The sequence below is a fragment of the Vicia villosa genome, linkage group LG2 (assembly GCF_029867415.1).
Source record: "Vicia villosa cultivar HV-30 ecotype Madison, WI linkage group LG2, Vvil1.0, whole genome shotgun sequence".
NCBI lineage: Eukaryota > Viridiplantae > Streptophyta > Magnoliopsida > Fabales > Fabaceae > Vicia > Vicia villosa.
In genome coordinates, this window is record NC_081181.1 from 205,605,322 (window position 1) to 205,620,369 (window position 15,048).

Below are 15,048 nucleotides of genomic sequence, written 5' to 3' on the forward strand. Positions count from 1 at the left end.
AAGGGCAAGATAGTTCACATGGCAGCAAGTAGCATTTTAGATGGTACAACAACACCTAATTTTTTTTTTTTTGATGGGTCAACAACACCTAATCTACTTGCAACTAAATGGGTGGAACAAAATCTTGGACATTGAGGAGGCCAAACATCCACTCATGTTTTTACTGACAATGTTTCTTACAAAATTATTCTATTACTCAATCACTATAGTTTCTATCATTCTTGATGGTCACCTTTGGTGTCACTACCGTAGTTGTATAATTCTATGAAGTCATCATATTGATCCCATGTACAAGATTAATCTATGCTACAAATGTAATTTAGGACTCAATCATTAATCAATGAAATCAATCCTTTCATTCAATTCCTTTCACTCATTGCCAAATTGAGAAAAACACTCCCACAATGCTATCAAATATTGACACCACACACCCAAGAGCACTTGGGTGAGATGGCAAGGATCTCTTCCAGCTTAACCAGAGGTCCTGGGTTCGATCCCGGCCCTGGGCATGCAGCAGTGTTAAATCTCTTGAGGGAGAGCTTTACCGCCTATATGGTCCTACCCGGCTCGAGGGATTAGTCTCTGCAGTTGCGCGCAGAGGATACCCCGGTTTATACCAAAAAAAAAATATTGACACCACACTCAAATCATCAATCCATTAATGCAATAGGGCACCCCTTTAAAAATGGCTATGTTTCTAACACTCCCTTGAAAAAAAATGTAGCAAATTAACTTCATCTTTGAAACAGAAACTACATAACATCCATGTATATAAGGGTAGACAATCTTTAGTTTTTGACCAAGGTATTAGCCAACAATCTAATAATTTACAACTTAATATTTTGCTCACTAGACTTGCCAATGGCAATGGCTCCAATATATTTCAATCACCAAAGAACATATCTATATAATAACCATAAATACGTTCAAACATTCAGCTAGCAATATCAATATAGCATCATGCAAGTCCAGCCTCCAATCCTTTGAATGTATCATAAAGAGGCATATTCAATGTCTCTGGCAAATAGAATGCAATGATCCCACCTAAAATCCCACATCCTGCAAACACCCCAAACGGCAACCAACCACCCAAAACCACCACAAAAGGCACCACTATCGCCCCCATTTGCACCGCCTGCGCTGTACTCCCTAGCGCGGTGTTCCTCACCACCGTGGGAAACAACTCTGTCGTATAAATAAACAACAAATTATAAGTCCCTGCTATTCCAAATATACCTAAAATACCACACACCATCTTAATCACTTTCCACACCCCCACATTGCTCATCAAACTCCCCATAAAACAAAAGAATCCACTAAACCACATTGTCCCTATTGTCAATGGTTTTCTCCCGAATCTAACCGACAACACCGCCATTAGCATGAACGCAGGTAACTCTGAAACGGCATTCAGAAACACGTTCATGTAGAGGTTGGTTTCGAGATTTCTAACATTTAAACTTAAACCATACCACACCACTGAGCTTAAGAAGTTAAGAGCTACAGCTAGAATTAACCTAATACGTGTAGCAGGGTGGCGAATCACATCGACAATGGATCCAGCTTGTGCATCCACTGAATCAAGATCATTTGTTTCATTTTTCGCGTTTAATATTTCTTCGTCGAGTGCAAGGACAACTCCTTCTGGAAGATGATTCCCATTGAAGGAAGCAATGGTGGCCATGAGTGTAGTTGCTTCTTTTATTCTTCCTCGAACGAGGTACCATCTCGGGGACTCGGAGATGAAGGGGAGGACTAGGATTATGTAGAGGATAGAGGGAATGGAGGTGACCATATAGAGTGTGCGCCATGTTTGGAAGATGTAAGCAATACCGGAGAGAATTGCGATGCCGCCGGAGAAGAAGTAGAATGTGCACAAACCTGCAGTGCCACGTTTTGATGGGCCAACGGGTTCGGTGGCAAGGACGAAGGCGCAGAGACCGACCGCGCCGCTGCTGAAACCAGTGAGGAGGCGGAGGAGGACGTAGATCCAATAGTTAGGAGAGAGAGTTGTTAAGCAGCCAAATATGGCGCTTAGGGCACAAACCACAGTGAGAGATCGTTTTCTTCCTAGATATGAGTCTGAAAGGTGACCAAATACTCCAGCTCCTGAAATTATAACATCAAAATCATAATATTTTTTTTGTAATATACAATGAATATTATGATAAAAATATTTACTTTATTTTTTATATTAATCCTCTAGTTTTTATATAAAAACATCTCAGTGATTCAGAATTCGAAATTAAGAAGACAAGTAAAGTTAACTTACTATAAATAATAATAAATTTTACAATAAAAAATTACCTCAACCAATAAACAATCAAGGGGTAATTCAAGAAGCGTCACTTTTTAATTATGTTTTAAAAAAATACTTATTTTTTCGATTGAGCTATTAAATGATGAGAAAGTTCTAAGAGGACACACATTCGATTTCTAGTAATTACACTTTTTAATTTTATTTCAAAAATTATTACTTATTACATTAGTTGGTATAGCAATTGATAGGAAAATTTTTCACTTTGCACTTTTTATTTTAAAAGTTTTTTGATTAAATTTGAGAGGCCTATTCTTTCTGTTGAGGTTGCAACCGATAGGTAAGATTTTACAAAAAATTTCAGTTGATCCCCTCAACCGATAGGAAAATTCAAACAGAATTAAATTTTCACAAAACAGCAATTTTTCAGAACAAACACTATTTCTATTATTCCTTTGAAATCGAACAACTTAAATCAAATCTTTATCTTCCCCATCGAATTTTTATCTTCTCCATTAAAACTTCATCTTCTCAAACAACTCAAAACTTCAATTATCATGTAATGAATTTTGAAACTTCATCTTCTCCAAAAGTCACTTCTTCCATTATGAGTTTCTAAACTTCATCTCCTTCATAAATTAGAAATGTTAGTTGTTATTGTTGTAAAATGTTTAATGTTATGGTTGTTGTTGAGATTGAAGAAGTAACTATGTTATTAATTTATGTTTTTTTTTAAATGTTTAATGTTATTGATATTGTTGAGAGTAAAAGGTTTAATGTATCATTTGTAGATGTTATTCCTAAAATATATAGTGTGGAGTGTGAGAATGGAGTGATTGAATTTCTTCAATTCACGGAAAGAAATCTTCTTAACAACAATGAAATTTTTTATTGTTCTTGTGTTTTTTGTAAGAATAATAAAAATAATAAAAAGAAATATTTATTCATCTATGTTATGATGGGATTTGTTATCATTATACGACATAGACGTGGCATGGTGAAGTGACAAAAATCTCAACTGCGATGCACCGAGATGAAGTTGATGTAGATATGCATAATTTACTAGAAGATATGATTAATGATATATGGGGTGCACAAATTTTACACGATTATCAGCAGTGTTAAGACTGTTTAACCAAAAGGAAAAGAGTTGGGTGGACAGATAAAATTTTAACCAAATTGTTTGAATTGTTGAAAGTCATGCTTGAATTCTAATACCATACAAAATAGTGGAGTTATGGTTGGAGTTGAATTCATGTACTTCTCTAGTTTCATAGTTAAGAATCATGTAATGGCATCTAGATTGTACTTTAGGATCATTGAAGAGTTTTGGGAGATTTATTATGCTATATTTAAAGTTCCTTTATTAAGGGTGTGTTTGGATTGACGGTGGACAAAATTGATTCTAGTAGAATTGAGTTTAGTAGAATTGATTCTAGCAGAATTGAGTTTAACAGAATTGATTTATGTTTGAATACATTTTTGTAAAAGTGAGTTGAATAATAAATTACAGTGTAAAAATCATCCAGAATCAATTCTAGAGACAGAAACTACAAATTCTAGCTTCAAGTAGAATCAATTTTGGAGACAGAATCAATTCTACTTTTGTCAAACCAAACATCTTAAAATCACACAGAATTGATTCTACACCTCTAGAATTACTTTTGGCCTTTTCAAAAGCCAAACCAAACATGCACTAAAATGCAAATGGATTAACAGTAACTCTGGTGTACAAATTAATGAATTAGGATTTACCCTGGTTGACTTTCGCAATGCAGCTTATATGGTATCCCAAACAAAACAAGTGTTTTATGTCATTGATTATTTTAACAAAATACTTTCAATTGTTATCCAAGAAAAACATGTTCCTACTAGTGATGAAAAATAAGATTTAACTCTTGATATTTCTAAGGCCCCTTATTTCTCAACACACGTACCTCATATCAAGAAAATGATACAAATGATGTGCATGCTTTTTGTTATGATCATCAAGAAGGGATTAAGGAAAACAAACAAGTAAATATTTTTTTTATTGTTTATCCATAATGTATTGTTACTTTTTACTCTTAATATTTATAGTTATTATTTTTACTGTTCTTAGATTTCGTTCAACTTTTTTTTTATAAGCAATAATATCATTCAAAGAGTGGGTACAAGGGGTACTCAAAACCTTACACCAAAAAAACAAAAAACTCCTCGATTTACCTCCCAATACAATTTAAAGGGGAATTAAATCAGTCATAAAAGTTACACCTAACTTGACTTTTGCAATCTAAAACATACCATCTCCAAGATAAGAATTTAATTGACAAAAGTCAATCCTTAAAATTGAACACATTCACCATTAAATATAATTGCATTCATTGCAAGCCATAAATTCTATATTGTAGATAACCAAATTAAACCTACAATAACTCGACCTTCCATTTTCTTCCACTCTAGACTCTGAAGAATGAAACTCGATAAGCACATTTCACGATCTCCTTCTTTCTGACCAACCCAAATATGAATTACTTTCCATATCCTTTTCGAGACTGAACAATCAAGAAATAAGTGATTATTATCTTCATCCACCTGAAAGCACAAGACACGACAACTGTTATTGGCGCCTTCTCTATCTACAATGCCCCGTTTCTTCAACTGATATGTAGTTGGAAGTTTATTCAATAACATCCTCCATCCGAATATGAGTATCTTCAAAGGGGATTTAAGGTTTTTAAGGAACTAACATCGATCATTCATAAAAAGACGACTTATATGACGTACGCCCGTTCATGTTGACCAACTTGCTTCCTTGAGTTTTATGAGTTCAATTGAACCATTGATATGTTTGAGTTTTGTAGTGAAAAATGAATATGTATATTTTAAGTCCCTCTAAACATATTTGATTAGTCATTAAATATATGGAACAAATTATGTATCATTTTGGTTTTGATGTAATGTATAGTTTATGCTTTGGCCTTGTAGACATCAAATATATGATAAGAAAAGTGCCATTTAGGTTATGTTTTACAAAAATAGATGTTATAACAAAAAAATGTAAAATTAAGGATATAATTATTAGAATTACAAGGAATTTCACATCAGTTAACTGTCCTAGCCGATGTGAAAAGTGTTTCCCTTAACCTCTATCCCCTCGATTGACAGTCTCAATCGAGAGGAAAAATAAGAGATTTCACCTCTTTCATATTCTAATCTATGTAATACCTGAGGGATTCCTGATAAGTACCAAATTGTGGCAATTTTTGTATATAGTTTTGCGGCACTTATCGTCTCTTTTTCCTTAACTTGTGCGTGAATGCGAATGTTTTCGTTATATTTGTACATAGTACATATTCTTCGAGTTTTCGATTCATTTATTTTCCGTTTTATAGTTTTTCATTCATTTTGTAGGTATTCATTGATAATTGGAGTATCAAGTAATAAGAGTCAAGAGCTAAGCTTCAAGAATGCAATGTGTAGCAATTTATCAAAGAATAAGGTTCAAAATAAGGATGATAAAAATCATCAACTTGGTTTCCATTTAGTCATTGTTAGATAGAGCAAGCTTTCCAACGTTTCGAACCAGGCACAAATCAAAGTTACGGTTCTCAAGTTATGGCCGAAACAAGTTTTCAAGTTGCAGCAGAGTTCGCTTAGCGAGCTCTGCTATCAGTAAGCGTTACCAGCTGGGCAGAAACACGTTAATAGGCCTAAAATACTCATTTTTTAGGTTATGTTTTGGGGTATTTGTTCCCAACTCATCAACCTTCATTTTTTGGTCTAGAGAGCTTAGAAAACAACATTTGAGCTTGCATCGGGATGATATGAGGTCGAACTTCTCTTCGATTGGTGTTGACAAACCAAGAAATATTTGGTTACTCTTCTTCTCTTCACTGTCTAATCTCTATTTGTTGGAGTTTTTATGTAACTTAACCTTGATTATATGTATATTTATTTCTCATGGTGTTGTATGAAACTCATTTTTCAAATCGATGTTGATGATTGCTTTCTTTATTTGGATTTGGGTTGTTGTAGAAATAGACGGTTCGAATCCAGATTTAGGATGAACATCTATTAGGTTTTAATTCTAGAGATAGATTATGGTTTAGTATTCACTTGTGCATCAGAGCTTAATGCTTTCGTGTTGTTTGTGTTGCATTGAGATATCGCCTCTGCGAGCGATACGGTTGATATCTCACTTTGCGTTAGAGATAACCTTTGTGTGAGTGATACGTGATGATATTAACGAGTGATTTAGGTTGAGTACAATTGGGTAGTAAGTTTAAGTATTTGATAGGGTAGATGAAATGCAAACTTGAGCATTCTCTACTCTCCGAAGAATGAATTATTTTTATGTTCATAAGTTTAATTCCCACATTTAATTTAAATCCATTTTAACCCAAATTCATTAACATGTAAAATTGAAAACGACAATTCAATAGCACTAATCCTTGTGGAGACGATATGATAAAACTAAATAAATATTTACTTTTTGCTGCTGCTTTACCGCTTCAACAATTCCCCCTTGTTTAAACTCTTAATCGGGGGGAAAGTGAAGTTTTTTTTTTTGTTTTTTTCCACTCGAAAATGTTAGTCGTGTTGTCGCATAAATCTGAGGTGTTTCTCCAACAAACTGGTGGTTGTCATTTCCGTTAATTAGAGTGGTTTTTAGACATGGTGTTTCAATCTTCATCCGATGGTGGTTTATAGTTCTTTCTTACCTTAAAAACCTGCAACTGTTTGTTTTATATTGTTGGTTGGTGGTGTTGTCTTTTGCCTCTGATCTCTGATGCTTTTTAGATTTGTTTAGATGTGCAGTTTTCAATAATTTTGTTATGTCTTACAACATTGTCGCCACCTTGTTAGACTTACGATTTTTCAGTTATGGTTCGTTGTAATCTAGATTTGTTTGACTTGAAAGAGCTTTTATAATTTTTGTATTAATTTTTGGTAGGCAGTTGTTGGTACGTGAATGAGTTTGTTTTGGCGGCCGATTCAATCATCGTTATTTAAAATTGTACAGATCCATACTAGGGTCGACCATTCTCAGGCGCATCCAAGTCTACAGCCCTGGGCCTCAATTTGTGGATACCCAATTATAAATATTTTAATTAATAAAAATATTGTAAGTAAAGCAAAGAATTAACATTACAACCTGCCATGAATTTTCAACTTCTTAATAACAATAGTTTAGAGGAGAAAAGGCTATAACACAATAAACCAGGAAAGTTTGCGCCCTTTTTAAAATTGTTTCTTTTTAATTTATGTATAAAACTTATCTATGTGTCTATTTTATATTTTATCATTGACCTGGTAGAAAAATTTAGTTGAAAATTGTTAAATGGGTCCAAATATATGCTAGTTTTAAAATTATTTTTTTAATTTAAATTTATTTGTTAAATTAGAACAGAGTACCTAAATTAATTGGGTTGGTTCTAATCCATACAAAACCATTTTTTTATTTGGTACCTGATTTCTCTCTTGTATGCAGATTTGTTAGGCAATGTCTATTTATGAGGTTGTTTGCTTTTGTTCTTTTCTTTATACCACTTTTGTTGTAGTTGTAGTTGCATTTTTGTTTGAAATGTTTACTACATTTTCATATGGTTTGACAAAGTCAAATTTTTGTCTCTTTATTAATTTAAAGTCTCTTTTATTTTATTTTATTTACTTATGATATATATATATATATATATATATATATATATATATATATATATATATATATATATATATATATATATATATATATATATATATATATATGTGTGTGGTTGAAAATTGATATAATTGAATTAGGCCAACAATAAACTTATCATGACAAATCAATATGGAACACATATTTTTATCAATAAATATTTCTTATTGTTAAATATGAAATAAAATACAATATTTATCATATTGATTTATTAAAAAATATAATTAATACATAAATTAGCTTGTTAAAAAATCATTTATACCTAATAATTTAATTGTAATGACTTAATTAAAAATAAGAATACTTTTCTAACTTTTAAACATGTTATTATAGAATGAATAACATAATTTATTTTTAGAAAGATAATCTATGTTTTTACAAAAAAAATAATATAATAAATAACTTAATTTTAAGACTAACATTTAAATATTTAATTATAATTTAAAAATATTATCTACAATGTAAAAATAATAATAATAATGATAATAATCATAATAATAATAATAATAATAATAATAATAATAATAATAATAATAATAATAATAATAATAATAATAATAATAATAATAATAACAACAACAACAACAAGGATCTTTAATTTAAAAAATGTAGAATGGTGGACACAAAATTTTCATGTCATAATCTCTATTGGTAAAAATAAATCATTCAAGTATATTGAAAGAAAATATATGTATTATATGAAAAACTGTTTTTATTATGTGACATAAAAATCAACTTTGTAAAATAGAATAAAAAGGTGCTTATAGAGATAGAACACACACAACCTACTTCTCGAAGGTTTTCCAATTACAGTTTTTGTGAATCTAAACAATTTGCCTTACCTTTAACAAACGTTTAATATATATACCATTCAGTATATTAAAAAAATGCAACCCTATAATTGTTGAGACTATATGTTGTGGCACTGTTTGCACATATACATATTTCTTACTTGTTGTGAGAGCCTTTTCAAACTCTAACTTAGTTCCATGAAATATCAGATTTTGTTGGCTTATTTGTCAGAATTATCTTTTAGACAAGGATGATACCCCTAAGCTAAGTTGTCAGAATTATCTTTTAGACAAGGATGATACTCCTAAGCTAAGACTTTGCTATTAAGGAGTTTTAGTTTGGTCCCTTGTGTTCTGTATTCCTTCTGTTTTCTGTTTATTGGATTTCTTCTTTTAGTTTAAAAAAAAATACAGAGCCAGAACCGAAAAATACAGAGCCAGAACCGTGTCTCAGGAAAGATATGGAGAGAAAGGAGAAAATATATAGATAAATGAAAGGTAAAAATTCAAAGTCTATAAATGGTATATGTTTCTTTAACTATAAATGTTAGTTAATTATGAGATTTAGCTTTTAAAATTTAGAGTGAAGGCCCATTTTGGTCCCTCACAAAAATTATAGAACCCAAATTAATCCCTTAGGCTATGTTTGGGAGTTTGGAGGGAAAGGGAGGGGAGGGCTTTAAAAAATAAGAAGAATTGGGTGAAAAGAATAAAAGGATTTTGAGTAGGAGGGTTTTGGAGGGTTTGGTTTTATTCATAACACAAAAAACCCCATAAAATGGGGGAACTCAAAAATTGTATTGAAGGAGGGTTTTGGAGGGTTTTGAAGGGCTTATATAAATTTTCCAAATATCTTTTAGGTTGTTATACTATTTTGAAAATTAATTTTTTTTTAATGATTATGACTCTTTTATCATTCTAAACAAAATCATTTTTTTAAAAAATGTCAAATATTTCTCTATATTTTTTTAAAAATTCGTTTTCGGAAGCCTTCCCCTCCCCTCCCCTCCAAACTCCCAAACATAGCCTTAGAAAAAAAAGACTCTGTTTAATCCCTCACAAAATAAAACCGGGTCATATTAGTCCTTAAATCATTAGACTATTTCTAAACCTATGATGTGTACGACTAATTTATCTACGTGGCATTAATATTTTTTTTCCACAAAATAGAAACAAAGAACTAGGGTTTTCTCTTTAGTCTCTCTTCAATCTCCTACTTTCATACAGCAAGATCAATTTTTGGCATTGACGATAATGACAAATTATTCCACTAAAAAAGACGATATACGGCATACTGGAGACGGAGACAAAGGTAAGTTTCTTTGTTATTATAATCTTAGCCTTAGCATCAACGTGCAATTTTGAAATTAGCGTTTGAAAGTTAAAAACAATTCATGTTAGCCTTTGAAAATAAAACTCACCAAACAATTAAAGTTGTCATCTATTTAATTTTTAAAATTATTTCCTTTACATATGTCACCAGTATATTTCTGTTTCATGATTCTTGAAACAAACTTTACGGTGGAACCTTCAATGTACAAACCAAAAGTTGAAGCTATATACCCTGTTAACATGATATACGTTTGAAAATTGATAATTGTCTTAAATACTTAGGATACCATATTGTTTTAAAAGTTGAAGCTGAACTACCAATTATCTTAAAAATTTAAACTAGGATACTATATGATAAAGGATGAAATTAGGATATCCTTATATTATTAATTTTCCAAAAAATTTAAGTTAAAAGAACAAGAATTCATGATAATAACCAAGGTAATCTTAGCCACTTATTTAACTGTGAGGACCGAAAATTGGTAGTTCAAAAATAAAAGTAACCTTATTTTACTCTTCAAAAATAAAAGTACAGTAACTATATAAATATATATATATATATATATATATATATATATATATATATATATATATATATATATATATATATATATATATATATATTATATTGTTTAACTGTATTGATATGCAGAAGCGTTTCTAAGTGATTCTGAAAGTGACTTCGACAGTGATGACTTTGAGTCGGACAGTGAAAGTGATGAAGACGATAATGTCAATAGTAATCAAGGAAATATTGTTGGAAACATGGTTGACCCAAATGGAGAAGATAGTGACAAAGCTTCATTTGAAGCTGATGGATATACATCATATTCTGAGCATATTAGGACTCCAGAATCCACAGACGATGAGGGAAGTTCAAAGTCAAATTGTTATGTTTTTAACTCTAATGCTATTTTTGGTGAAGTTAGAATAGAAGAAGGGATGGAATTTATAAAATTGGAAGATTTTAAGAATGCCGTGAAAGATGTGAACATTGCTCTTGGAAGAGAAATTAAGTGGAAAAAGAATGATAAAATAAGGGCTAGGGCTGTTTGTCGTGTTAAGGAATGTCCATGAGTTGCGTTTTGTTCATGGAATAGCAGTAGTTTTACTTATCAGATTAAAACAATCAATCCAGAACATACATGCTGTAGAGTGTTTAGGAACAAGTCAGCGAGTAGAGATTGGGTTGCAAATAAGTTGAAGCAAAGATTGATGATTCAACCTGACCTTAAAAGGAGTCAAGCATATGAGATGATGAAGGAGGAATATTCTGTCCATATCAATAAAAAAAATTATCTAGGGCACTGAAAAATGCAAGATTAATAGTAGAAGGTTGTGAGAAGGAGCAATATGGACGAACTTGGGATTACTTGGCTGAATTAAGGAGAAGCAACCCCGGATCAACTGCAAAGATGGAAGTGATTCCCATATTGGAATCTCCTCCGTTATTTCAGAGACTGTATGTTTGTTTGGATGCTTGCAAGAAAGGTTTTAAAGCTGGATGTAGGCCATTGATAGGACTTGATGGGTGTTTTTTGAAAGGATATTATGGGGGACAACTCCTATCAGCTGTTGCTCAAGATGCAAATAACCAATTCTATGTTATTGCATACGCAGTGGTTGATTCTGAGACAAAAGATAATTGGAAGTGGTTTTTGACATTACTTGAAAGTGACATAGGAGACCATGTGAGCCATGGATGGAACTTCATATCTGATCAACATAAGGTAATTTTATTTTGTTTATAATTTACATGATTAGATTTTGTGATTTCTTTTAATATTGTTTTGTTCTCTTGTTATAGGGATTATTGCCTGCACTAAAGGAAGCAATGCCACTTGCCTATCATAGGAATTGTGTACTCCATATATGGAAGAACTTCATCAAGCAATATAAGGATAAAGAGTTACGAGGTATTGTGTGGCAATGTGCAAAAAACACAACTGAACCAGAGTTCAATGCTCATATGGACAAATTGAAGACACTTAATGAAAAAGCATGGAGTTATCTCAACAACATTGATAAAACAGCATGGGTGAAGGCGTATTTCAGTCATTGGCCTAAGTTGGATAACATCACAAACAACATGTGTGAAGTTTGGAATAGCAAGATTGTGAAATATAGAGAAAAACCTATTTTGACAATGATGGAAGAGTTGAGGTGTTACTTGATGAGGAGGATGGCATCCCATAAGAGAGTCTTAGGCACATGCAAGAGTATATTACCACCTGTTCAACAAAGAAAGATTGAAAAATTAAAGGTAGAGAGCAATAAGTGGACACCTCAAATAACAGGTGATGATCAATATGAGGTTCGAAGACATGGCACAAGCCTTGGGGTGAACTTGGATTTGCAAACATGTACTTGTCAAATGTGGCAATTGACTGGCATGCCTTGTATTCATGCCATTGCAGCTATAGCACATAAGGTTCAGAAGCCTGAGAATTATGTGCATCAGTGGCTCACAATGGAAGCTTTGAATGCTACTTATGATCATTACATTCTACCAGTCAACAGCCAAGAATATTGGAAAATTACAGAGCATCCTAAGCCAGAACCACCAAAGTTGAAAAGACCTATCGGTAGACCAAAGAAGCATAGAAGGAAAGATGCAATTTCAGAAGATATGCTAGGGAGCGGAACACGTAAGGTTAAAAGAAGATATGAAGTGATTTGCCCAAAGTGTGGTGAAGCTGGTCATTATGAAAAGACATGCAAGGGACCTCCAAAACCAGGATATGTGAAAAAAAACAAAAAGGTAGCAAAGAAAACAACAACTATGGATAGTTTGTCACAAACTCAACCTCAATCACAAAGTTTGTCACAGGTAATAATTTTGTCACTTCTACTTTTGCTTGTAATTTATTTCAATCTAATGTTATGTTAATATTTAATTTTGTAGCTGGAATCACCACAACCACCAGTTGTAAGGTCTACTCCTATTAGGCCATCACCACCTCCTGTTACACCATCACCTCCTCCAGTTAGGCTACCAACACCGTCTTTCATTGCACGTCCTTCAACAGTTGGAACTTCATCGATCCGACCACCAACAGGGCCTAGTAGTCATGGATTCATGCCTACTCCTAAATTTACACAATGGCGGCCAACTTGATGTTTCCTTCTATTAATTTAAATTTGTCTTATAGATTTTATGACATCGTCAAATGTTTTGTTTTTAAGTTGTAATTGTTGGTACGATGTTCTTTGCAATTTTATGGTACTTTGTTTTGTTGATTTTATTTCGATGATACTAGATATTTTGGATTTTAAAATTTTATTTGTCAGTGCAATATTTTGAAATTGGATGATACTATAATATTTTGAATTATGAAGTGATTATATTGTTAGCACAATATCTTTTGAATTTCACGGTTTCGTCGTGTGCAAGCTAATTATTGTTTGTGATGGTACATCTATAATGTATATGATAGGATGTAAAATTTTTGCTCCCTAGTTTTAAATTGGTGGTACTATAATGTATGATTGAACATAGGGACTAATATGATCCAATTAAGTTTTGTAAGGGACTAAATTGAGTCCCTTTTTTTTTGTTAGGGACCAAAATGGGTGTTTCTTATTTTTGTAAATAATACACGTGGCATAAATAATACACATGGCACCAGTCACGGTTTAAAAGTATGAGAAAAAAACCGGTTTGAAAAAATTATTAATACGGGGACTAAAATGACTCGGTTAAATTTTGTAAAGGATTAAATTGGGACTTTTTTTTTCTCAGGGATTAAATTGGACTCTTCAATATTTGTGAGGGACTAAAATGGGTCTTCACTCTAAAATTTATTTACGTGCATACATTTCACAAGATTTCATCCAGGTCCAAGAATATGATAAGACTGTTCTGATGTCCCACCGAACAGAATGGCAACTTGTTATGATAAAGACAATTTTTATAACTATTTGCAATGAAATTTTTTTTAAAATAATTGACATTTAAATTATTAATTTAGTTTTAATTTTAATTTTTTATTTTTTTAAAATTATTTTCTCGAATAAAGATTGTCTGTATCAATCAACTTATAGCTATTCTGTTTGAATTTATGATAATCAGTGTAAAGTGTGAAATGATCACATGCCATGAATATTGTAGAATGAGAAAGTAAGTACTAATAATCTATAAGAAAAAAAAAAAAAAAGTTAGAAGATAAAAGAAAAGTGAACAAACCAATGGTACAACCGACGAAGAAAACTGCCTGAACAAGTCCAACTTTAAACTTATCACCGCAAATCAAGTTCCATTCCGACACCGTAGAAGCAGTTTTCCCGCCGATCCACTCCCACGACTCCGGTGACATACTGCAAACACTTCCACCGGCAGAACACTCCATACCAGAAACACACTTCCAATCAGGCTCCCGATCAGTGAAAATCATAACCATGGAGTGAAAAGCTTGCAGTGCCCATGCGAGACTAGTGAGAATGAAGTGTTTCATCTGCCACTTTCCAAACTCGCCGCAGTATTTCTGAAGCATGTCGTCGATGCAGATCTTTTCGTTTTTGGACGGCGGTGATAAGATTGGAGAAAGAAAATCGTCGGAAAGAGAAGATATGGCAGCCATCAGGTAGTGTTCTATATTTTGTACTTTCGAAATATTTGAGCTAATAGTGTCTTCATTCTATATATAGAGATTGTTAGCCTAAGAAATAAAAGGAAAATGCTGAATTTTAATTGGCTTACTTTGTTTTGTTTTTTTTGTGGTCTTGATACTTTCAACTAGATTATTCCAAAGATATAGTATTATGGGAATTTAATTTTTAAATAACCAACTTTTTTAAATTTAAATATTCAATTAATATAAAAAAATCATATTTCAGAGGATGCTACAATACTACTGACACATGCACTCAAATTTACACAATGGCGTCACATCCTATGGCGCATATGGCGCATGTACTACCATCATGCTAATGGGAATGACACATGTTTTGGGCCTAAGAAGAGGCACAGTACCCTGGCGCCATAGTGC

General features: G+C 32.3%; 1 protein-coding gene across 1 annotated transcript; it reads right to left on the reverse strand.

The window, feature by feature from the left end:
* Positions 1-708: 708 nt before the first annotated feature.
* LOC131653683 (organic cation/carnitine transporter 4-like) lies at positions 709-14,714 on the reverse strand. The gene is made up of 2 exons (XM_058923939.1): positions 14,247-14,714; positions 709-2,109 (listed from the first exon to the last, which is right to left on the reverse strand). Exons 1-2 carry the CDS (start codon positions 14,638-14,640, stop codon positions 959-961), a joined length of 1,545 nt encoding a protein of 514 aa, XP_058779922.1. The 5' UTR covers positions 14,641-14,714; the 3' UTR covers positions 709-958.
* Between the last annotated feature and the right edge of the window lie 334 nt (positions 14,715-15,048).